Source organism: Littorina saxatilis, linkage group LG11 (genome assembly GCF_037325665.1).
Source record: "Littorina saxatilis isolate snail1 linkage group LG11, US_GU_Lsax_2.0, whole genome shotgun sequence".
NCBI lineage: Eukaryota > Metazoa > Mollusca > Gastropoda > Littorinimorpha > Littorinidae > Littorina > Littorina saxatilis.
Window position 1 is genome coordinate 40884767 of NC_090255.1, and position 26067 is coordinate 40910833.

Consider the following 26067-nt stretch of genomic DNA (forward strand, 5'->3'; position numbering starts at 1 on the left):
TACCTTACATTATACATTTAGTCCTTTATATTTTTTCACATAATTTACTTTATTCAGGCTAACAATGTAACCAGCAAAATACATCTATGTATAGTATGCAGTATCAAGCTAAGCAATTCTGTGTTTTCTTCAGAAACAATAGCTAATATATCAGCTTTCCCCCTTTCCTTCTTTCAAATGATGTCGATGCTGTAAATTTGTGAACTGTCAAAAAGCGACGGCCGTCAACTGTGCAGACGACACTTTCATGGGGCGGACAGTGCGCTCGCACTCTGCGCACAAATTCTCATCAACGGTCTGACTTCGAAATCTTCAACGCTCATTTCAAGAAAGTGTCTACAAGTTCAGAGCAAACCATCCAAACAATGTGGTATATATATCACATTGCAAGTCAGCAACAAAGCATGCCCAACTGTTGATTGCTTGGATGAAGGCAAAAGAGACAGCAGAACGAAAGACTTACCTCCTCCAAATATCCGATCGTATTTCGACAGTGGTTCATCTTCAACGCGAACGTTGAAGTTGTTGGCGACTTCACATCCTCCCATGTTTCTCGAATAAACTCAGACACGTCTGTCATATCATCTGGCTTCATAACCAGAGAAAATAATGGAGATTCCGACAGATTCGGCCCTTCCCTCTTTGAGACAGGAAGTCATCTGCAGCGACGATATTTTGGTCATTCAAGATGGCGCGGCTCTGAACTAATCGATCATTCAAGCGCCAGGAATCTTGCTAATTAGGTCAAAAAACATAAAACAATCGCTTGCAATACTTTCATTTACTTCTTTCGTATTGAAATGCTACTGGTCTGCATTTTGCACATGCAGTATTAGCGATGTTAAGTGATGTTAACAAGTATTGATATTGACAGCAACAAAAATAATGATGCACATGACATGCAGAATGATAGACAATCTTAATAAACTGAAACGAAATGAGATACACTTTATTTTCAACTGAAATCCACAGGAGCTTATCTTTTGTGCTCATGCTTTATCAACTGTCATTTAAAAATAGGTATTCCCAATGTTTGAAAGGCAAAATAAAACAGTTTTATCAGAATGACGTCACCAGTATTTGTGCACACACAACTCCTAATCGGATCCTGTGTAAATAGACACTTCCTGTGCGCCCGGCGATGTAAACAAGAGAACAACTGCGGACTTCAGAGAGAGATAATGCGTTGTTCGTCTCCTGCGGCTTGAGCAACAGAAGCGTATCAGCAAATCTTTGCTACAGAAGAGTCGAATACCAAGGTTTCTGCTTCAGAGATTTAATTGCAACGCTGTAGTTGCGCATGAAAGAAATTTACACCGAAGAAGGAAAGCTAACTTTCATTTTCTCAGAATTCCTGCGCTTGGTTTGCTATTCGAAACCAAAAGTGAAACCGCCTGCTTGAATTGAAAAAATGAGTCTGAGCGTGCGTCAGCCCTCGCCAATTATCTCTGACGATGTGTTGCTGTATTACCATCCATCCATGGAAAAACTGGCCACAGCCATTGCCACAAAGTGTGATGGACAAAGTAAGGTAGGTGCCTACTAACCAGAGAGTACGTACCAAGGGAGGTAGTCCACCAGTAAACAAAACAAAAATGGATTTGTTATGTATTGCGTAATTATAATATTACTAGAATGAATACCCGCTTCGCCGGGTAGCCGGCTTCGCCGGGAAGAAGTACTTAGAGCCGTACGCCGGCTTCGCCGGGTCCGAACTATGGACCCGCCAAGCTTAGGTCCCTCCCAGATTCGTGGAATGGGAACAGCACGAAAATGATTCAGTGGCCATAATGCCATTCCTGACCATATCGAGTCCCATCCTTGTCGACGAATGTAACCGTGTTAATCACCTTTGGAGGCGAACTCCACTCAAGCAGGACTGAGCAAGTTATGGCTTCTCAAAGGAAGGCCAGTACATAAAATTACACAAAAGCCGCCAGACCACATCACAAACAGAACTGAAGAATGCACAGGTGTTGCTTACATAGAGACACACACACTCACACACACACACACAAAAACACAGAGAAGCCGTATCTATAGAGAGATAGATGACAGTGTATTTTTCGCGTGGCTATAAATTGATTCGACCTTTGCACTTTTACAGTGAGGATAATTTACGGGTCCAATTTACGTTCTGTACACTGCGTTGACCTTCTAAAAATAGGTAACAGTAACAGAACGCCGGGAATATCCGAAGACGCTCAGCGCAGTGGACAGCGCAGTGTAGTAACTTACAACTGAACGGGAAAGCCACACGAAGGAAGGGAGATAAACGCCAAACACTGGAGAAGATAAGGAAGAGTTACTTATAATGGTGAAATGAACACAAAAACGAAAATGAGTTCAGCGCTGCGCGCTGAGAGCACGTGTTGAAATATCTCATCGATGATATTGTGTCCGGGGTGTAGCTGAATACGGTGTCCAAATTTGAAAAAGATCCACCGAGAACTTTGGCGTTGTGATGTGGTGTAGCGGCTATGGTGTGTCGGTATGGGGGCCCGGGTAAGCTGAGGTGGAACCAAAATAGCTGAGGTGGAACCAAAATCGGTTCCGCGCTGCGCGCTGAGAGCACGTGTTGAAATATCTCATCGATGAGGTTGTGTCCGGGGTCTCTCTGAATAAGCCCACCAAATTAGAAGCAGATCCATCGAGAACTTTGGCCGTGCATCGCGCACAGACAGACACACAGACACACAGACACACAGACACACAGACACACAGACACTAGTCGTATATATATATAGATGATAGTTTTGAAATGAGCATTTTAATTTCATTACAAGGAAAATGGTCTGACTGAACTATTAGTCTAACTGAAATTTACTTAGGCCACAAAAAAAAATAGGTGTGGTTACGGTAACATAGCCAAAAAAAATAGGGTAGGAAGGTAGGCAATCACTTTTTTTTTTATTCCTTTTTTTTCTAATGTGTACAAATTAAACCTACTTGACAGGGAAATAAGTGTGCGACTCGGGCAATTTCGCTTTCATTGCGTTTTCTGCACTGGTTTTTTTTTGTTTTTTGTTGTTGTTGTTGTTGTTGACCAATGTAATAAAAAGTTATAGGGTCGGCCCCTAAGAATAGGGTAGGTCGGGTTACCGTAACCACACCTATTTTTTTTGTAGGCCTTATACATAATAATTAACGTGTTTCGATCATTGCTTGTTTGTCAAAATGGGTTATGAGGTCAGAAAAACATGTTTTGAAGTTTTGCGAGATAATTGAATCGATCGAGTGACCGAAGAGACTTATCTATACTGTTGTTGTTTTTCAAGTGGACTTCAACAGCGACCTCCTTCTGAAATGTGTGCTTGCACCTCGATTATATTATAAGAAAAACAGATATGTTTATTTGTTTACCCAGTGAGGCCTAAAAAAAATTAGGTGTGGGTACGGTAACCCGACCTACCCTATTTTTAGGGGCCGACCCTATAACCTTTTATTACATTTGTCAACAAAAAACCCACAAAAACCAAGAAAACGAGTGCAGAAAACGCAATGAAAGCGAAAGTGCTCGAGTCGCACACTTATTTCCCTGTCAAGTAGGTTTAATTTGTACACATTAGAAAAAAAAGTGATTGCCTACCTTCCTACCCTATCTTTTTTGGCTATGTTACCGTAACCACACCTATTTTTACATTTAGTCAAGTTTTGACTAAATGTTTTAACGTAGGGGGGGAATCGAGACGAGGGTGTGGTGTATGTGTGTGTGTGTGTGTGGGTGTGTGTGTAGAGCGATTCAGACTAAACTACTGGACCAATCTTTATGAAATTTTACATGAGAGTTCCTGGGAATGATATCCCCGGACTTTTTTTCTTTTTTTCGATAAATGTCTTTGATGACGTCATATCCGGCTTTTTGTAAAAGTTGAGGCGGCACTGTCACACCCTCATTTTTCAATCAAATTTATTGAAATTTTGGCCAAGCAATCTTCGACGAAGGCCGGACTTCGGTATTGCATTTCAGCTTGGTGGCTTAAAAATTAATTAATGACTTTGGTCATTAAAAATCTTAAAATTGTAAAAAAAAATAAAAAAATTTATAAAACGATCCAAATTTACGTTCATCTTATTCTTTATCATGTTCTGATTCCAAAAACATATAAATATGCTATATTTGGATTAAAAACAAGCTCTGAAAATTAAAAATATAAAAATTATGATCAAAATTAACTTTCTGAAATCGATTTAAAAACAATTTCATCTTATTCCTTGTCGGTTCCTGATTCTAAAAACATAGAGATATGATATGTTTGGATTAAAAACACGCTCAGAAAGTTAAAACGAAGAGAGGTACAGTAAAGCGTGCTATGAAGCACAGCGCAACCGCTACCGCGCCAAACAGGCTCGTAACATTCACTGCCTTTTGCACTAGCGGTGGACTACGTTCCGTTTTATTCTGTGAGTTCAACAGCTTGACTAAATGTAGTAATTTCGCCTTACGCGACTTGTTTTTTTTGCCTGAAGTAAGTGTTGTTTTTCTTTGTTGAGCGCGCGAGTGAACTCAGAAACAAAACTTTTGTTCCTAAGGCCTAAAAAAAAAATAGGTGTGGTTACGGTAACCCGACCTACCCTATTTTTAGGGGCCGATCCTATAACTTTTTATTACATTTGTCACAAAAAAAAACAAAACAAAAAAAAGAGTGCAAAAAACGCAATGAAAGCGAAAGCGCCCGAGTCGCACACTTATTTCCCTGTCAAGTAGGTTTAATTTGTACACATTAGAAAAAAAAGTTTAAAAAAAAAGAAGTGATTGCCTACCTACCTACCCTATTTTTTTTGGCTATGTTACCGTATCCACACCTATTATTTTTTTGTTCCTAATGTGTGGCCCAGTGGACCCCCCCTGTTAAGACCTCGAGAGGGAGTGTTAAAGGCACGGTGCAGCTCACAGCCTTCGTTTTGCGTTTTTGTTGCAGCTGAGTGCATTTACAGTTTAAAAATCCTCCTATGGTAGTAAAACAAACCCAAAACTTATACCCAACGACGACATCTGTGAAGCTTGACAGTTTCTTGTTCACGCGAGTGCATAAATTAACCTAGTTTTTACGTGGTGTTTGGTCGGAGTTCGATTCAACTGAGTGATTCCGCCTATTTTGTTTTACACAAACTCATGATGACGTCTGACATAGTTTGCTAGTGACGTGTCTTTTTGTGCATGATGTGGTGATCTACCTGATCTAAATTTAGATCCAAAAATAGGCCAAGACCAGCCGGGTGCGAGTACGAAATTAATTTGTAAAAAAAATCGCAGTTCTTGACTCTTTGGGTGCAAGTCAATGAAACTTGGTAGTTCTTCTGACGGATAGCTGCCTGAGGTATGACTAAAAGCCCCAGAGGCTCCGTGCACCTGGATTTGACAAGTTTAGTACCTTTAAAATGGGGTTAAATGTACAGAGGTTATGAACAAAAAAATATAGAGAAAACATGGTCTTAAAAGGGAGGGAGTCTTAAATTGGGGAATCTTAATGGGGGTGAGGGGGGTTCCACTGTATAAATATCTGATTATAGTGGTAACATTTTGATTTTGAAATACTTGCGAACATTTCAGGGAACAGATGGCCAACGGAGACGGAAAGTTCAGTTGCGCAATGCCATACAGTGGCAAAACTTCCATGATGGATTCCCCAACCTCTTCATTGAGGATGTCGGCAACATGGCGGGCAAAGATGGTAATTATTTCAACCAAAAGATTTGATAAAATAGTGTGTGTAAGATGGGAGACGAAGGTGGGGGAGAGAAATTAAGAGAGTGTGTTTCAATGTGTGTGTGTGCGCAGGCTCATGTGTGTGTTTGTGCATATGTATGTGTGTATGTGTGTGTGTGTGCACATGCTCATGCATGTGTGTGTGTGTGTGTGTGTGTGTGTGTGTTTGCATGTGTGTTCTTTCAGCTCTAGCTTTAGGTTATGATTTCTTTGCAGCGCTGAAAGTCCAACAAATAGCGTACTCCGCCTTTGGCTAGTGATTCTGAACGTTTCCAGTGATGTACATTTTAGTCGGTCTCCGGTCTCTGACCGATCCAATTTCCCCAGGACCTATAGCTTTAACCCCAGCAGGACACAGGTCCGATTAACCTACAGAAGAAGTGGTCAAGGGTCCGATCATTTTTGACAATGAAGCGGACATGCGGACTGTTCAATTTTCAAGAGGAAAGCTTGTTTCGGTTTTGCCAAGCGAAAGTAAACACTGCGTGAGGAAAGCTGGTTTCGGTTTTGCCAAGCAAAAGTATGCACTGCGTGTGACCAGTTTGTTGAGTGAACGAGGCACCATATGGGATCTGATTCTTTGAATTAATTTATCCTCAAGTTGGATCAAGAAGAAAAAAAGAAAACCGAACCCATATGGTGCCTCGAGTGCATTCATTGGCTCAGCAATAAATCGTTTTAACCAATGGGAACCACCCGTGCATGTTCGCACATGCGCAAGGCATTACTTTTCGTCATAATATCCGGAAAAACCGTTGTGCGTTCGAGCTTGGTGTGTACGGCTCGAAGAAACCGATTGTGTGTCAAAACCCAGGACATGATCCTGAAAGCAAAACTTGAGGGACCCGCAGAACGGTCAGATGCCTACCTAAAAAACATTGTCGACAATGGGCAGTGAAAAAAACCCGACAACTGTTCAAATAACTTTGAAATGTGATTCAATCCATTGAGTATCTAGTCATGACAGTCGCGGAAGGTGGAAGAATTTAAACTGAAAAATCTTTTTAAATGCGGTTTTACGAGTCGTGTTTTTGTCCTATTGAAATTGCAATCTCAGGACACTGTGTCCTATTGATTTTCAGTCTTCAGGACAATTGTCCTAAAGGCTGCTAGAAAAATGTACATCACTGCGTAAATTACTAGCCAGAAAGCAAACTTTACTAGCCAAACCAACAATTTGTTCCAGCAACTTGACTCGCATTTGACGAGTAGATGAACATTTCTACTCGCCAGTTGCATGTTTCTACTCGCCACTTTCAGGCCTGCTTTGTCACTAAATTTCAGAATGGTATTAAATATTTAGAGATTATATAGTACAAGCAATTGTCAAGAGCATAATTTTACAGCTTACCACAAAGGGAAAATCGCTGAAAGGGAAGAAAATGGTTTGATCAATATCAGGGATGATCGTTGCATGCCTTGATTTCATTTAATCTGTACATGTGTTTTTCTTTCCATTAAATTTTACACTGCAGATACATGTAAGTCATGATTATGTAGTGTCTGCAATGAGCGGTTCTGGTGAGGTTTATGCCCCCTCTTTCTTTCGGCTGGTAACTGGCGCCACCTCGCGGCAAGATCACACGAGAAAGGAAAACAAGAGGCGAAGCCATCAAGGCTCACGTAAGAAATCGACAAACAGTAACACAAACTCAATCACTCCGTCACACACACACACACACACACACACACACACACACACACACACACACACACACACACACACACACGCACACGCACACGCACACACAGAAAGAGCATAGGTGAAACTGTGCAAGAAAGCGAGACACTAGATCTAGATCTGTCTGTCTGGATGTAGCCTACTTACAGGGACACGACTGCCAACTAGTCTCAGCCCGCTCCAAATAATAATGACCGAGACTTTCAGTACTTCCTTCGCGTGACGTCTAACCCTCTTTCGTCATAATGTGACGTCAATGTAATGTGACGTCTTCAAATGTTAGAGTTTCTACCACAGACATACACACGCACATACGCACGCACGCACAGACAGATAAAGTTACGATCGCATTGGCTACACTTACATTAGCCAAAAATTGCATTGGTCCCAAATAGCATATCGGTTTGGTAACAGTTTGTGTGTAAGTCGTGCATTTTATACGGTAAACAGACAATGGTCGGTTCTGGTGAGGTTATGCCCCTTCTTTCTTTCGGCTGGTAACTGGCGCCACCTCTCACGTTATCACCCCAGAAGCGCTCATTAGATTTACACGTTGTTTGCTTGTGTGTGTTTGCAGTGCTCTTTCTTGGCAGTTTCCACAGTCCAGCAATTATCTTTGAGCAGCTGTCCGTCATCTATGCCATGCCCAGGTAAAGCAGGAATGGACATTCCTACATGTTCTCTTGATTTTATAGACTTTCTGCTGAATACATGATTGATACTTTTCAGCACAGCTTGAGATGTCGATGAGTGTTTATTTGTGTGATTGTTTTTATTGTTGTTTGTTTGTTGGGTTTTGGTTATTTGGTGTTGTTTTTTTTTGTGCTTTTTATATTTAGTCAAGTTTTGACTAAATATTTTAACATCGAGGGGGAATCGAAACGAGGGTCGTGGTGTATGTGCGTGCGTGTGTGTGTCTGTGTGTGTGTGTAGAGCGATTCAGACTAAACTACTGGACCGATCTTTATGAAATTTGAAATGAGAGTTCCTGGGTATGAAATCCCCGAACGTTTTTTTCATTTTTTTGATAAATGTCTTTGATGACGTCATATCCGGCTTTTCGTGAAAGTTGAGGCGGCACTGTCACGCCCTCATTTTTCAACCAAATTGGTTGAAATTTTGGTCAAGTAATCTTCGACGAAGCCCGGACTTCGGTATTGCATTTCAGCTTGGTGGCTTAAAAATTAATTAATGACTTTGGTCATTAAAAATCGGAAAATTGTAAAAAAAAATAAAAATTTATAAAACGATCCAAATTTACGTTTATCTTATTCTCCATCATTTGCTGATTCCAAAAACATATAAATATGTTATATTCGGATTAAAAACAAGCTCTGAAAATTAAATATATAAAAATTATTATCAAAATTAAATTGTCGAAATCAATTTAAAAACACTTTCATCTTATTCCTTGTCGGTTCCTGATTCCAAAAACATATAGATATGATATGTTTGGATTAAAAACACGCTCAGAAAGTTAAAACAAAGAGAGGTACAGAAAAGCGTGCTATCCTTCTTAGCGCAACTACTACCCCGCTCTTCTTGTCAATTTCACTGCCTTGGCCATGAACGGTGGACTGACGATGCTACGAGTATACGGTCTTGCTGAAAAATGGCATTGCGTTCAGTTTCATTCTGTGAGTTCGACAGCTACTTGACTAAATATTGTATTTTCGCCTTACGCGACTTGTTTTATTTATGGTTTATTTCTTTTTTTTTATTTCTTGTATTTTTGCCCTTGAGAAGATAACCATGTCAAATAAATTTTTTAAATTCACAGATCTGACATTTAATTTTGTGCAGGTATCTGGCCAAGTCGTTTCACTTCATCATGCCCTACTTCCCTACGGGGACCATGGAACGCATAGACAACGAGGGACAGGTTGCCACGGCAAAGGTATGTCACAGTCAGTGTCGCAGTAAGAATAGATGAATTCCGTAAATAAATCTGTCAAGTTTTTATGGGCAGCAAAGGGTTGTCTTTCCTTGGAAAAAAGAGTGCTAACAAGACCACGTGACAAAATAGGCCAATCATTATTGAGTTGCGTGTCTTACACGCGCTCACCGACAACGAGTAGCAACATGCCGCTCGCTAGTGATTGGCGTACATTGTCACACGGGTTTGTTTGCCCTCTTTTTTTTCCCAAGCAAAAGTTATTTCCTAACATTGCCTATTGAATATTGATCAGAAATTATTTGCCATGGGGTACGTAGTGGTCACAAAGTCATGTAAACGATAGTGAGAGGTTTTAGTTGATTCGTTTTTGTTCAGATTCTTGATGTATTCTCTTAGCATGCCTTATACTGCTTCAATATTTACTGCGATGTCATGCTCTGTCTTTTCCTGGTATGTTGCTACAAATGTTCATGAATCGGACAGTTTACATGCACTCATCAACGTGAATAGGACATTTGACCGGCTTCATGAGTTTCAATAGGATACGTGACTGACATTGTGGTCATTATTCTTCATTGTCTGCCAGCACCTGTTCTTTCTATATCTATCAGTTACCGATGCACTAAATCAGTTTCTGTTGAAAACGTGTAGCTGTGTCGGGGGTAATTGTGTGTAGTTTACACATTTTGCAGAATGTAAAAATTTGAAAAACAAAAGAATTGTGCACTGACCGATACAAGGACAGCACAATAATACGAATGTTCGCTTATAAAAGCTTCATCAGGTAACAAAGACAGAGGACAACAACCGGCACGGTTGGCCTAGTGGTAAGGCGTCCGCCCCATGATCGGGAGGTCGTGGGTTCGAACCCCGGCCGTGTCATACCTAAGACTTTAAAATTGGCAATCTAGTGGCTGCTCCGCCTGGCGTCTGGCATTATGGGGTTAGTGCTAGGACTGGTTGGTCCGGTGTCAGAATAATGTGACTGGGTGAGACATGAAGCCTGTGCTGCGACTTCTGTCTTGTGTGTGGCGCACGTTATATGTCAAAGCAGCACCGCCCTGATATGGCCCTTCGTGGTCGGCTAGGCGTTAAGCAAACAAACAAACAAACAGAGGACAACAAAAAGCAAAAGCAACAGTGACGGAACTAACAAGGACAAGGTTGAAAAAGAAGATGGGAAACACAAAAGGGAAGAAACTCTGGCAACGGAAATAAAATAAAGGGGAGAGTAGTGGTTATAGGATGTCAAGGGCACACGTACACAAACTAACTGTATTTCACATTAATAAGGGTAAAAAGAAAAGGGGAAAAAAACAAGATTATATGAAAAGATTAGGAAAAACACACACACAAACACACACACATACATGTAGCGTGTAAAAAGGTTAACCTGGTGTTCTTTGACATTACAGACTTCATTCATCGTAGATGGGAAGGTCAAGAAGAGACCTTCTTAGTTTGTTCAATGGATGTCGTATCTCATTAATATTGAATCAGTAGATTACATGTATTATTTCTCTGTGGGCAGACTCTGGCAACCCTGCTGTCTGCCATACCCCTGAGTGCTAAGGGACCCGCTCAGATCATCATCTACGAAATTCACGCCCTGCAGGAGCGCTTCTACTTTTCCGACACCGTCATTCCCAGGTAGAGATTGTACCTACTTGTTTGTGAGTGTGTCACACCGTCATTCCCAGGTAGAGAGTGTACCTATTTGTTTGTCAGTGTGTCACACCGTCATTCCCAGGTAGAGATTGTACCTACTTGTATGTGAGTGTGTCACACCGTCATTCCCAGGTAGAGAGTGTACCTACTTGTTTGTGAGTGTGTCACACCGTCATTCCCAGGTAGAGAGTGTATCTATTTGTTTGTGAGTGTGTCACACGTCATTCCCAGATAGAGATTGTACCTATTTGTTTGTGAGTGTGTCACACCGTCATTCCCAGGTAGAGATTGTACCTATTTGTTTGTGAGTGTGTCACACCATCATTCCCAGGTAGAGAGTGCACTTACTTGTTTGTGAGTGTGTCACACCGTCATTCCCAGGTAGAGAGTGTACCTATTTGTTTGTGAGTGTGTCACACCATCATTCCCAGGTCGAGATTGTACCTACTTGTTTGTGAGTGTGTCACACCGTCATTCCCAGGTAGAGATTGTACCTATTTGTTTGTGAGTGTGTCACACCGTCATTCCCAGGTAGAGAGTGTACCTACTTGTTTGTGAGTGTATCACACCGTCATTCCCAGGTAGAGATTGTACCTTCTTGTATGTGAGTGTGTCACACCGTCATTCCCAGGTAGAGACTGTACCTACTTGTATGTGAGTGTGTCACACCGTCATTCCCAGGTAGAGAGTGCACCTACTTGTATGTGAGTGTGTCACACCGTCATTCCCAGGTAGAGAGTGCACCTACTTGTATGTGAGTGTGTCACACCGTCATTCCCAGGTAGAGAGTGCACCTACTTGTATGTGAGTGTGTCACACCGTCATTCCCAGGTAGAGAGTGCACCTACTTGTATGTGAGTGTGTCACACCGTCATTCCCAGGTAGAGAGTGCACCTACTTGTATGTGAGTGTGTCACACCGTCATTCCCAGGTAGAGAGTGCACCTACTTGTATGTGAGTGTGTCACACCGTCATTCCCAGGTAGAGAGTGCACCTACTTGTATGTGAGTGTGTCACACCGTCATTCCCAGGTAGAGAGTGCACCTACTTGTATGTGAGTGTGTAACACCGTCATTCCCAGGTTGAGAGTGCACGTACTTGTATGTGAGTGTGTAACACCGTCATTCCCAGGTTGAGAGTGCACCTACTTGTATGTGAGTGTGTCACACCGTCATTCCCAGGTTGAGAGTGCACCTACTTGTATGTGAGTGTGTCACACCGTTGTCTGCACTCTTCAATTCTTGTCCTTTATACGTCTTATTCATTGAAGGAAGTGTACTTTCAGTAAAAAGAATGTGCCATGTCTTCACGAAGTCAACTTCAGGCTCAATTCAGCACCGCTTATACCCTATTCTATATTTTCCACAGGTTGGAATCGGCCATTCCCTTGCTGAAGCGTGAGCTGGACACGCTCCCTGACCTGAAGAATGTGGCCTTCGCGTTTCCTGATGACGGCGCTTACAAACGCTTCCACCACCACTTAGAGGACGCACTGACCATTGTCTGTGCCAAGGTGCGCGACGGTGCCACCAGGATTGTCACCGTCAAGGATGGTTGGTTCACACGCACACACACACACACACACACACACACACACACACACACACACACACACACACACACACACACACTCACACACACACCAACACACACACACACAAACACACACACTCACACACACACACACACACACACACACATACCAGGTACACACACACACACACACACACACACACACGCACGCACACACGCACTTACACACACACACACACACATGTACGAATACATGCATACACATAGACACGCACACAGCAAGTTTTTAATGACAATTTTTCAGATAAGATAGTGTTTATATGTCTATTCATTTAAGGGGTTACTTGTGTGTTCAAATCGCTCGACAGAAACATTACACATTTTGTGCACAGGTTCCTCTAAGCAATATGGACACATCTGTGCAAAGAAAAAAGGTTGTTGCCTTATGAACCTTTTTTTATAATTTTTTTACAGGGGGTTGTCAAGTACGATTTTGCGAAAAACACTGCGATTCTTAACATGATCCTAACTGACATATTTAGCTCTACAAATGATAAATGAAACATTAGTTTGTGTAGATAAATGAATGGAGAGTATAACTTTATCATAAAACGGTACTTATCAACGTGCATTTTCAGAAAATGATCGAGGTTTCTCGAGGGCGTACACATAAAATTATCACTCCTTTAGTAGTAAAATCGTATTTAAAAAAAATTCGCTCGACAGAACATAACTAAACTTGAACACAGCTAAGTTCACTGTATACAGATACAATACATGTAAACAAAATAAGTTGTTGCCTTATTGTCTGCTTCACAATTATTCCCGTACCAACCCCACCCCCATATCTTGACTGACAAAAATAATAAAAAGAAATAATTGGTTTCATAAACATCTGTCCTGATTTACAGCTCAAAGCGATTTACAATTCCAATAACCTCAGACACATACACACACACACCCACACCCACACACACACACACCCACACACACACAAGCAAACCAACCCCTCATAGCGATAAGAATAAGTACACAGTTAATAACTATATTTCTGACTATTTACAATTGGAATACATGCATATTCTCTCTCTCTCTCTCTCTCTCTCTCTCTCTCTCTCTCTCTCTCTCTCTCTCTCTCTCTCTCTCTCTCTCTCTCTCTCTCTCTCTCTCTCTCTCTCTCTCTCTCTCTCTCTCTCTCTCAAATATGATTTTGAAGCGCATTACATAAAGTCGGTATCTGATATCTAAAGTGTTTCGCTATGTTTTCGTCCTGATCTTTGGGATCCGGAGGATTTTTTTTCTGGTGATGATCTAAGGTAACGGAATTGTTCATGCAATTTGAGGGAATTTGACAGGTGTGGGGGTGAGGGGGGGGGGATTTGGTGTGGGGTAAATTATCAAAACGCATGCACCCTAACACAGCTGACTTGTAATCTAGCCTGAACTACGAAAGCAGCCACACGCATACTCACAGAGGCACGCATGTTTGTGTGACGGTTTGCACGAATAAACGAATAAACGTTTGCACGAATAAAGCGACATTTCCTTTTAGCACACAGGTGCTCAGCAAATGTGTATTGAAACTCGTTCAATTATCCCAAAATGTCATAACGTTTGGCAATATAATTATTTAACAACAACAAAAAGACTACCGGATTCCGTACATAAAAAAGTCAGGGGCTGTAACAACAATTCGCGGCATTGGACTGTGGAAGGTCGTACACAGCTAACACTGCGACGCGTAACCAAAAACTACGGACACATTTTTTATCAGTTGATGATATGAACACACTTGCATATTGGGACACTACTAATTGTGTATTTCAGTTATAATGCATCACGTTACCTCAAACTCCGTCTCAAGTTGGAAATGTCCTCCCTGTCCAAAACCCCGCTCCTACCATCCACAACAGGGAGGACATTTCCAACTGGAGACGGAGTTTCATGAAGATCTGTCCAGTAGGTGTCTCTGAATCGCACTACACTCACACAAACACACAGACAAGCACACAGACACACGCACATACACACACACCTGGGTGAATCAGTTACTTTGTAAAAGGGGTGTACTTTGAATTCAAAAGTCTAAATCGAGGACGCGAAGCGACTTAGGCTAATCATAAGAATGCGCCCCCCCCCCCCCCCCCCCCCCGAAAAAATAATCTGTCGTGAGATGCATTGCACATTTTGTGCACAGGTTCCTGTTAGCAATGTGTACAAAGGTTGGGGGTTCCAGTATCGGTCCTCCCCCCCCTTTCTCAATTTGCCCCCTGTCCGCAAACAGGCATCCTCTGTACCTCATAGGGGGCCTCGGGGTCGCATGGACCCATACCTCCTAGATCAATTGGATATTGTTAAAAAGGTGTTTGGGGAAAGCTCCTTTGAACGGAATCGAGGTAATAATTTATTTCAAAACCAGGTGTTTTTTGTGGCTAAGTGTCTGCTCTACACGAACATTCTATAACTTGTTAGTCTGTGTCCGAATAATGAACTGTTAACAATGTTACTCGTATGAAGGAACTATGAAGCCAAACGCATAGGTCCTCACCCTCCCCCCCTTTAATACGTACACTTTCACACTCATACAACCAAATGGACACATATTGCGTCCCGTGCGTTGCATTCTCACGAAGTGATACCGTAGACTGCAGGTGAGGTGTGTCCGAACCCCATCTGAAGCCGGATGCTGCCTGTAGAGCTCGGTATTCCTGATCGTACAGAAGAACAGACGCCCAGGAATAGTGACAGGCCAGTTCGCCCACCTTCACGGTGTAGGCAATGTAGTCCAGGGTATCCTGCTGCTGTAGCTGGAGAAGCTCTGCCATAATGCGTCCATTGGCTGCCATCCACATGGCTGGACTAACGCTGTCCAGCTTTGGCTTTTGCGATGGCAGCTTCGGGGACAATCCACCCCCAAGCTGGATTTCGGACTCCAACTCCGATCCCGCGCACGACACGTAGTCCGTCGTTTTTAGAACAGAGCCTGTCTCACCTTTCGTCAGGTATCAATCAATCAATCAACCAATCAATCAATGACGCTTATATCGCGCATATTCCGTGGGTACAGTTCTAGGCGCTCTGCAGTGATGCCGTGTGAGATGAAATTTTATACGGCCAGTAGATTGCAGCCATTTCGGCGCATATTTACCTTTCGCGGCCTATTATTCCAAGTCACACGGGTATAGGTAGACAATTATTAACTGTGCCTAAGCAATTTTGCCAGGAAAGACCCTTTTGTCAATCGTGGGATCTTTAACGTGCACACCCAATGTAGTGTACACGGGGGGAGGGTTCGGACACCGAAGAGAGTCTGCACACAAAGTTGACTCTGAAATAAATTTCCGCCGAACCTGGGATCGAACTCTTGCTGACAGCGGCCAACTGAATACAAATCCAGCGCACTACCAACTGAGCTATATCCCCGAGGTATATCGCAGGGTCGGTGAAGGTGGTGTCCCTCCTTGTCTGGCCAGACCCGTTGTTTAGTATATCATACTGCAACAGTTGTCTGCTGGTGTCAGGCCTGGCCAGCGGTCCGTTTGCTCTGTCCCCGCGCAGGGAACTCACAGCCTCTGTGAGGAGAAGACGGTCCCCTTTCTTCAGCTTTAGTTCTTTTATGTCCTCTTCATAAAGAAACACAAGCGCCCTTTTTGACTGCAGATTTTCCGTCTGCAGCACATTTAAAACTTCCTCAGAAAGTTCGCCCTCCTCCGCCCATTCACTAAACGAAAACGCCATAATGTTTCACTTTGCTGGGTCCTGCTGCGCGCTTGCTGTTAGGAGACCGACTGAACCCTTACGGTTCCTTCCAACATATATCTCTGCCTCTCACCCTCCACTACAGCCCCTCCCCCCCCCCCCACCCCCACCCTTTTATTCGTTGCTCATTCTCCTATTATCTCAACACCGCGGGGGGCGGGGGACGTAGCTCAGTTGGTAGCGCGCTGGCTTTGTAGCCAGTTGGTCGCTATCAGCGTGGGTTCGATCCCCACGTTCGGCGAGAGATTTATTTCTCGGAGTCAACTTTGTGCAGACTCTCTTCGGTGTCCGTACACCCCCGTGTGCACACATGCGCACGAAAAAGATCCCACGTTCACAGCGAAAGTCTCAGGGCTTGGAAAACACGAAGACACGCATGCATCATCTCTCGTCTCTGATTATCATGATCGTATTTCGATACTTTGACGAGACAAACCCAATGCTGGTGTGTCGAAGAAGACAGCCACAGCGGGCTTGTTTGAATCAAAGAATCACACCATATCTTCAGCATATTACCAATACCTGTCCCAATATAGACCAGTTGGTCTAAGAGGACGTTAAACCCTAATAGTCAGTCAGTCAACACCGCCCTCCCCCCTTCCCCTCCCATCCCCATGTGCTAGACCACCCACCACTCTGACCACACACCGACATCTGTTATCTCTCACAATTAACTTTCTCACAGTGGCACCACAGCTACGCCCCCCCCCCCCCCTTTCCCAACCCCTCACCCACCCCCACCCCCCACCCCCTTTTCCTGCACACAGCAACATACACTCTTAGTTTAAATTAACTTTCTTCTAGAAACTACACATTAACTGTGACACACACACACACATGCACACACATCCACACATAAACAAACAGACAAACAAAGCGGGTGGATGCGCATCCGCTTCGCAATGCCGTAATGGACGCCCACTCTCATTATTACACCCCCGGTATAGGGGTGTGTATAGGATTCGGTCGATGTGTTATTACACCCCCGGTATAGGGGTGTGTATAGGATTCGGTCGATGTGTTTGTTTGTTTGTTTGTGTTCGCATATAGATCTCAAGAATGAACGGACCGATCGTCACCAAACTTGGTGAACAGGTTCTATACATTCCTCAGAAGGTCCTTACAAAAATTGGGACCAGTCAAACACACGGTTAGGGAGTTATTGGTGGATTAAGATTCTACAAGGACTTATAGAGGGACATATTAATGGTCAAAGGGAAATAACCTTCTCAGTTGGTGGCAGTGAGAATGGTAAGGACGGGGGTGTTTTTCCTACCTCGGAGGAATTTCTTGTTTTAGTAGATTCCTTTCTTAAACTATTTATCTGTCACTATTTCTCAAAACTTCGCTTTCTCGCACTCAAGACGACATGCAAAGACACACGGGCACACACACGCCCGCCCGCCTGCACGCACTCACACAACAAACAACACACACACACACACACATGAGGAAGGGATAATCACACATAGTGCGCCAGTGAGGTTAGAATGGTGAGGTGGGCATGGGGTCTGAGGCTGGTAAGAGATTTGGGGGTAGGACCGACGAGAGGGCACGGATTCGGCGGTTCGCCTTGTCGAGTCAACTTCATATAGATCTGTGTAGGCGATCAACAGCCCCAGCCGATCTGGATCTGTTCAAGTCAAAAGTCAAGTCAAGGACACGAAGAAGTTTATCGAAAAACATCGATCCCAAGGACGTTGTAACTTTTCAAACCAGTTACATTCAATCAAAGCTCCATCCACATTAAACCGAACGGGAATCGTCGAAGATCCACGCAACTTCACTGCAATGTCGAAAACGAACTCATAATGTCACCGCAGATCTATATTTGGTTTTGGTTTTGTGTCGCAGCAAAGAAACGAAGCATCTCCGGCTTTTATTTCACACTAAGCGGGTTATTAAAATATATTTCTTTGAGGTTGCAAGGCAATGGCATCGCTGAGATGTACTCCTTCGAACACACGACACAGGTTAGAAATTGACTGCATTTGGGCGCTTTTTACGGCCAAAACAGAGTGAGCTTTTTGACGGGTTTATGGAAAAATCACTTCGGGGGCAGGTCTAAAATCCTGTGTACAGTGCCAAATCATACATCATTCAAAAGAGCAAAGTATGTTCTTTATTCTAACATAATAAATTATGGGCTAGGGTAAGTCATAGATATAAATAGACAGTATCTGTCTATTATATCTGTAGGCAAGTGTATTCCATTCCTTCGATAGTCTCGTCATCTACACTTGCGTGAAAAATGCAATTTTGAGTCTGTTTTGCATAAAAGACCTGCGAGATTTGTAGAAGTCAAAACAACAACTTACAGTCCAGCCTCTCAACTTTCGTTCCATGCAATTTGTTTGTCTGTACGTATAGACTGAGGGGTGCCCCGAAATGATTTGTAATCACAACATTCACAGACTTCAAATACGCCATTGAAAAACTCGTCCACGTGCGTTTTAGATATATTTACTTGGGTGACTAAAACTGTCATACCTACCAAAGGCCGCTTCACGTAACAAAATGACTACCAGAGTCGCAAGGCTCGGGATATTTTTTACAAGAAAGTTATATTTCGTTGTTCTAGTCCGAATGAATATGAAGATATGGCGAGTTGAAAACGCCGATTCTTTCGCCAGAAACACGTCTGTTTCCATACCGGAAAGAAGGAATGGACTGAGAGCTACTATAAGCACGGCGCCGTGCGTACAATTGACCGAATGATGTTATTCACACAATACCATTTGGCGATCTCTAAAAAATCATTTAAAAACAAACTAGTTGACATGTAATGAAATCAAGAAGTATCTTAGTTTTAGCCGTGCATATTGGGCACCCCCGGTCGAATGCACACTGGACCGTGCGTAGGCTATATGCCGTCGCAATCAAGGCAAGTAACTCAGTGAGTATAAACATTAGCAAGAACCGCAACTTGAACACACTCGTAACACCTTAAAAGACCGCTGTATTCTGCTGATTAGTGAACGTAACGTTTGTTTTGTCAAAAATAAACGTTCCAATTATATACCTTTCTTGTTACAGACTAAATGTTTTAACATAGAGGGTGAATCGAGACGAGGGTCGTGGTGTATGTGTGTCTGTGTGTGCGTGTGTGTGTGTGTGTGTGTGTGTGTGTCTGCATGTCTGTCTGTCTGTCTGTCTGTCTGTGTGTGCGTGTGTGTGTGTGTGTAGAGCGATTCAGACCAAACTACTGGACCGATCTTTATGAAATTTGACATGAGAGTTCCTGGGAATGATATCCCCGGACGTTTTTTTATTTTTTTGATTCTTTTTACTGACGTCATATCCGGCTTTTTGTAAAAGTTGAGGCGGCACTGTCACACCCTCATTTTTCAATCAAATAGATTGACATTAAATTGGCCAAGCAATCTTCGATGAAGGCCGGACTTTGGTATTGCATTTCAGCTTGGAGGCTTAAAAATTAATTAATGACTTTGGTCATTAAAAATCTGAAAATTGTAATTAAAATTATTTTTTTACAAAACAATCCAAAATTACGCTCATCTTATTCTTCATCATTTTCTAATTCCAAAAACATATAAATACATGTATGTTATATTTGGATTAAAAACAAGCTCTGAAAATTAAAAATATAAAAAATTATGATAAAAATAACATGTCCGAAATCGATTTAAAAACAATTTCATCTTATTTCTTGTCGGTTCCTGATTCCAAAAACATATAGATATGATATGTTTGGATTAAAAACACGCTCAGAAAGTTAAAACGAAGAGAGGTACAGAAAAGCGTGCTCAGAAACCGCTCAGCGCGACCATTACCGCACTATTCTGGCTTGTCGATTTCACTGCCTTTGCCACGAGCGGTGGACTGACGAAAATACGAGTATGCGGTCTTGGTGAAAAAATGCAGTGTGTTCAGTTTTATTCTGTGAGTTCGACAGCTTGACTAAATGTAGTAATTTCGCCTTACGCGACTTGTTTTAATTGACGTAGGCTACATAAAAGGTGTGTCAGCAGGTAACCCGGCGGGCAAGCACGTACTGATTGTGGACGACCTGGTTCAGACCGGGGGCACCCTCAGAGAATGTGCAAAGGTCAGTCAACCTGCGTGTGAGTGTGGAGGTGGTGGGGTGGGCGTGCGTGTGTGTGTGTGTGTGGAGGTGGTGGGGTGGGCGTGTGTGTGGAGGTGGTGGGGTGGGCGTGTGTGTGGAGGTGGTGGGGTGGGCGTGTGTGTGTGTGTGTGTGTGTGGAGGTGGTGGGGTGGGCGTGTGTGTGTGTGTGTGTGTGTGTGTGTGGAGGTGGTAGGGTGGGCGTGTGTGTGTGTGTGTGGAGGTGGTGGGGTGGGCGTGTGTGTGTGTGTGTGTGTGTGGAGGTGGTGGGGTGGGCGTGTGTGTGTGTGTGTGTGGAGGTGGTGGGGTGGGCGTGTTTGTGTGTGTGGAGGTGGTGGGGTGGGCGTGTGTGTGTGTGTGTGTGTGTGTGTGGAGGTGGTGGGGTGGGCGTGTGTGTGTGTGTGGAGGTGGTGGGGTGGGCGTGTGTGTTCATGTGTGTGTGGAGGTGGTGGGGTGGGCGTGTGTATGTGTGTGGTGGGGTTGGCGTGTGTGTGTGTGGAGGTGGTGGGGTGGAGATGGTGGGGTGGAGGTGGTGGGGTGGAGGTGGTGGGGGGGGGGGGGGTAGGTGTGTGTGTGGAGGTGGTGGGGTGGAGGTGGTGGGGTGGAGGTGGTGGGGTGGGTGTGTGTGTGTATGTGGAGGTGATGGGGTGGAGGTGGTGGGGTGGGTTCTTCAATCTGAGGGTCCTAAAAGGAGGGTTACACGTACTGTATCAAGAAACCTTTTTGTTTTGGGGGGGGGGGGAGGTGGTAGTGTGGGGGTGGAGGGGGGGGGGAGGTGGTAGTGTGGGGGTGGAGGGGGGGGTGGAGCTTCTCTGCCCAACAGATTACAAACTAAATCACAGTAACACAGATTTTGTCAACGTTGCAGATAGAATGTGAAGGAGTAATTTGTCTGCATGTGTGTGCAAGACTAAATTAACAGTGTAACCCCCAATTTAAGACTCCCTCCTTTTTAAAGCCATATGTACTCGATGACTATACACACGCTAATTGCTTTACCAACAGCTGGAGACAGACTAAATTAAGTTCCCTGCAAAATATTGTGGTCTAGGACCCCTTAAATGTTGAGATATTTGAATTTTCATTTTGATCTGGATCGTCCTATTTATAGATTTGGCAACACATGTAACGTTGATGCAAGGGAGAGAACACCGCGGCTTTGTTGACATCCTCACTTTTTCAGAGGCTAGAACAAGCTGTAATGCATGTATTATGGTCCGCGCATGGTGACGTATCGTCATTATATGGTCTTATGGTGCGTTTGACATCGATTGTGGGCAAACTACACTTTGTAAACACGGGAGTGCGTTAGTATGCCTTTAAGACCCTATTTTCTCAGATTTTCTGTTCATAACATCTGTAAATTTACCCCCGTTTTAAGACTCCCTCCTTTTTAAGACCTGCTTATCTCAGGTTTGTTTAGGTCTCAAAAGGGGGGTTCCACTGTATATGTAACTTAATTTCGTTCAATGCTTTCCAGGCGCTTGTCGACAAAGGAGCACTTAAGGTGAGCGCCTATGTCACGCACCCTGTCTTCCCCAAACAGTCGTGGAAGAACTTTGTCAACTGCACGCCCAAGTTTGAGAATTTCTGGATCACCGACTCCATCCCTCACGCCGTGGAAATCGCCCAGAATGCACCATTCCGTCTCTTGTCCCTCTGCGACTCCATCTCCGATTCTCTTCTGGGCTACGATCTCATGCCGAACTAGAGACAGGCTAGGAGGGATAGAGTGAGAAGATATTAGTTAGAATGTTACCAGTAGTAATGTAGAATAGAATGTAATGTCAACAGCAGAAATTCATGGCGGAGGCTTCATGTGTTGAATAGAATGAAATTTCAACAGCACAGTCTTTCACCACCACCTTCCGGATTAGGGAATTTTCACCCATGCTCTCAGTGGATAATTTTTTCACAGTGCGAACTCTTCAGTAAATTTGTATTTACTGTTCACACTGAGAACTGACTAACATACAGGCAGTTTGATCAAAAATCATCAGTAAGTTTTTCACTCCCTGTAAATAAGTTTGAACTATTGTTCGTTTATCAAGACCGTGCAAATAATGCTCTGTGTGGGTTGTGTACATTTTTGAAAGGGACCCGAGTTGGTTTGTTTGTTTGTTTGTTTGTTTGTTCGTTCATGGGCTGAAATTCCCACGGCTTTTACGTGTATGACCGTTTTTACCCCGCCATTTAGGCAGCCATACGAGGCTTTCGGAGGAAGCATGCTGGGTATTTTCGTGTTTCTATAACCCACCGAACTCTGACATGGATTACAGGATCTTTTTCGTGCGCACTTGGTCTTGTGCTTGCGTGTACACACGGGGGTGTTCGGACACCGAGGAGAGTGCACACAAAGTTGATTCTGAGAAATAAATCTCTCGCCGAACGTGGGGACGAACTCACGCTGACAGCGGCCAACTGGATACAAATCCAGCGCGCTACCGACCGAGCTACATCCCCGCCCACCTGAGTTAGTATTTTTATTTGTGTTACCTTTGAGAAATGTTGAGGAAATGAATTGCTGAGTTGATAATGATGAGGATAAGGATCTAGTGAGTGTACCTGCCATCCGCCTGGGCTCCACTGTAATGGGACATGATGAATGGGTGTCGTATAATGCATTTGCTGTTCTTTTTTAATTAGATTTACACATGTCCACTGATGTAGTCTGTATGTTGTTAACATGTAAGTTGATCAACTGGTGAATTCAGTGTAATTTTGGTCCTGATCTCAACTCCAGAAAAGGACGTTGTTTGTGAGTTCTTTTTTCCTACAGGCTGGAATATGTTGCCCCTCTCTTTGGCCTACAGTAGGTTGCGAGCACCCAAACATAACTTGTGGTGTTTATTTGGGTCTAGTATCTTCTTCTTCTTCTGCGTTCGTGGGCTGAAACTCCCACATACACGTGTTTTTGCACGAGTGGGTTTTTACGTGTATGACCGTTTTTAACCCGCCATTTAGGCAGCCATACGCCGCTTTCAGAGGAAGCATGCTGGGTATTTTCGTGTTTCTATTACCCACCGAACTCTGACATGGATTACAGGATCTTTTCCGTGCGCACTTTGTCTTGTGCTTGCGTGTACACACAAAGGGGGTTAAGCCACTAGCAGGTCTGCACATAAGTTGACCTGGGAGATCAAAAAAATCTCCACTATTAATCCTCCAGGCAGCCGGGATTCACGACCTTCCGATTAAGAGGCCAACGTCTTACCGCCCCGCCACAGCGCCCGTCTTGGGTCTAGTATGAATCTCAAGGTGAGATTGCAGATTTTGCATCATTGGTTCTAGCATTTTGTCATGCAGACCGTCAGGCACCTCCGACACCTCTGTTTTGTCAGGCAGACCATCAGGCAGACCGTCAGGCACCTCCGGCACCTCTGTTTTGGTGCAGTCAAGATGAGTGCAATTTCTTCCCCACACAGACTTTTACAGTGCAGTGATGTTAAGATGTTATACAATCTTTCGGAAAGTGATTTGAAACTTGAAGATTGCATAACATCTGAAAGTTTCAAAAAATCTTGTGCCTGAAATCTGGATCAGATTTTAAATTTGAACAGAGATCGTCTGAAGCTAAGGAATTGTCTATTTAATAATCAGGTGAACCTTGTGACTTAAAGCCATATGTACTCGATGACTATACACGCTAATTGCTTTACCAACAGCTGGAGACATGCTAAATTAAGTTCCCTGCAAAATATTGTGGTCTAGGACCCCTTCAATGTTGAGATATGTTAATTTTCATTTTGATCTGGATCGTCCTATTTATAGATTTGCCAACAGAGGTAGCGTTGACGCAAGGGAAATAACTCCGCGTCTTTGTTTACATCCAAAGTTTTTGAGACTCTAAAACAAGCTGTAATGCATGTATATGGTCCGCGCATGGCGACATATCGTCATTACATGGTCTTATGGTGCGTTTGACATCGATTATGGGCAAACTACACTTTGTAAACACGGGAGCGCGTACATATGCCTTTAAGCTTTGACGACATTTTTTCAACAGAATGTTATGCAAATTTAGGACCAGAGTTGTGTTTGTGTGTGTGTTTCCATATATCTATTGGGATCTGTACCCTAACTTTTTGTTTTGGTGACTAAATGATTTTGTGTCCATCAAATCAGACACAAAACTGTTGTTAGAAGCTTTAATTTTGTTTAAAAAAAAATGTGAGTGACTTTCAGGCTGATATTTTAGGTTGCAAACCTTTCTTGTTTAGGCACACAAAAAAAAATAGTCTGTTTACGGTAACCCGAACGACCCTATTTTTTTCGCGCAACCCTAGACTTTTTTTTTGGCATTTGGGGGAAGAAAAAATTTTTTGTTTTTATTGTGCAAAATAACGTAAAAATATGGTTTTTTGGAAGAGAAAAAAAAAAAAAAAAAAATTCCCGACCTACCGACCCTATTTTTTGGGCCTATGTTACCGTAAACAGACCTATTTTTTTTTTGGCCTTATTATTCTTGCATATAATTTTTTCTTTAATCATTGTGAATTTTTTTCACTTTTGTGTCTCTTGGTCTGTTTTTGTGTTTGTTGATATCTGTGACTGCACAGAAATTTCACACAATGAATTTTTGGTTATCTGTGATAGTCTGATCAAAATTGACTTGCTAAATCCATCATTTATGCACACATTTGTTTTTATATGTACACATTCCTTTTTTGATTACTTTTTTACATTTAGTCAAGTTTTGACTAAATGTTTGAACATAGAGGGGGAATCGAGACGAGGGTCGTGGTGTATGTGTGTGTGTGTGTGTGTCTGTGTGTGTGTCTGTGCGTGTGTGTGTGTAGAGCGATTCAGACCAAACTACTGGACCGATCTTTATGAAATTTGACATGAGAGTTCCTGGGAATGATATCCCCGGACGTTTTTTTCTTTTTTTTGTTGATAAATACCTTTGATGACGTCATATCCGGCTTTTTGTAAAAGTTGAGGCGGCACTGTCACACCCTCATTTTTCAATCAAATTGGTAGAAATTTTGGCCAAACAATCTTCGACGAATGCCGGACTTCGGTATTGCATTTCAGCTTGGTGGCTTAAAAATTAATTAATGACTTTGGTCATTAAAAATCTGAAAATTGTAAAAAAAAAAAAAAAATTTATAAAACGATCCAAATTTATACCTAAGGAGGATAGGTGTAGCAGAGTCTGCCACATGTGACTGTGGAGAGGGAGATCAGACTCCAGAACATGTTCTCCAAGCATGTCCCCTCCTCGACCAACTGCGGATCCAGACATGGCCTGACCCAACAGATCTGAGGACCAAAATGTGGGGAGCACTGGAGGACCTGGAAAGAACGTCCATGTTCATGGCATCCTCCAGATTCCGAGTCTGACACAACCGTCGTACGAAGAAGAAGAAGAAGAAGAGATCCAAATTTACGTTCATCTTATTCTTCATCATTTTCTGATTCCAAAAACATATAAATATGTTATATGTGGATTAAAAACAAGCTCTGAAAATTAAAAATATAAAAATTATGATCAAAATAAAATTTTCGAAATCAATTTAAAAACACTTTCATCTTATTCCTTGTCGGTTCCTGATTCCAAAAACATATAGATATGATATGTTTGGATTAAAAACACGCTCAGAAAGTTAAAACGAAGAGAGGTACAGAAAAGCGTGCTATCCTTCTCAGCGCAACTACGGTACTGTCCCCGCTCTTCTTGTCAATTTCACTGCCTTTGCCACGAGCGGTGGACTCACGATGCTACGAGTATA

At 42.9% G+C, this 26067-nt stretch overlaps 2 protein-coding genes and 1 non-coding gene across 6 annotated transcripts in view; 2 read left to right on the forward strand and 1 right to left on the reverse strand.

Annotated features, from left to right (window-relative positions):
- LOC138980467 (arf-GAP with SH3 domain, ANK repeat and PH domain-containing protein 1-like) overlaps positions 1–659 on the reverse strand; it is a 75562-nt gene extending 74903 nt beyond the window's left edge. For all 4 annotated transcript variants that reach the window (XM_070353342.1, XM_070353340.1, XM_070353339.1 and 1 more), the window contains exon 1: positions 464–659. In XM_070353342.1, coding sequence (XP_070209443.1) covers positions 464–595 — 132 coding nt within the window. In that variant the 5' untranslated portion in view covers positions 596–659. The remainder of the gene's footprint in view (positions 1–463) is intronic.
- Positions 660–1157: 498 nt separating this feature from the next.
- LOC138980473 (uncharacterized) lies at positions 1158–22554 on the forward strand. Its single transcript, XM_070353351.1, has 8 exons — positions 1158–1531; positions 5555–5675; positions 7969–8041; positions 9195–9288; positions 10820–10938; positions 12325–12509; positions 20241–20317; positions 21813–22554. Exons 1-8 carry the CDS (start codon positions 1412–1414, stop codon positions 22041–22043), a joined length of 1020 nt encoding a protein of 339 aa, XP_070209452.1. The 5' UTR covers positions 1158–1411; the 3' UTR covers positions 22044–22554.
- Trnam-cau (transfer RNA methionine (anticodon CAU)) lies at positions 10098–10170 on the forward strand. Its single transcript has one exon. It is a non-coding gene; the product is annotated as a tRNA-Met (tRNA).
- Positions 22555–26067: the final 3513 nt, after the last annotated feature.

What these genes read in the sequence shown, in the direction of transcription:
- LOC138980473 (XM_070353351.1), top strand. Translation starts at nt 1,412, where the DNA reads ATGAGTCTGAGCGTGCGTCAGCCCTCGCCAATTATCTCTGACGATGTG. An exon ending in GTCATCTATGCCATGCCCAG is followed by an intron (nt 8,042 to 9,194) that starts GTAAAGCAGGAA and finishes AATTTTGTGCAG; the next exon opens with GTATCTGGCCAAGTCGTTTC. An exon ending in GATTGTCACCGTCAAGGATG is followed by an intron (nt 12,510 to 20,240) that starts GTTGGTTCACAC and finishes GTGTGTCAGCAG; the next exon opens with GTAACCCGGCGGGCAAGCAC.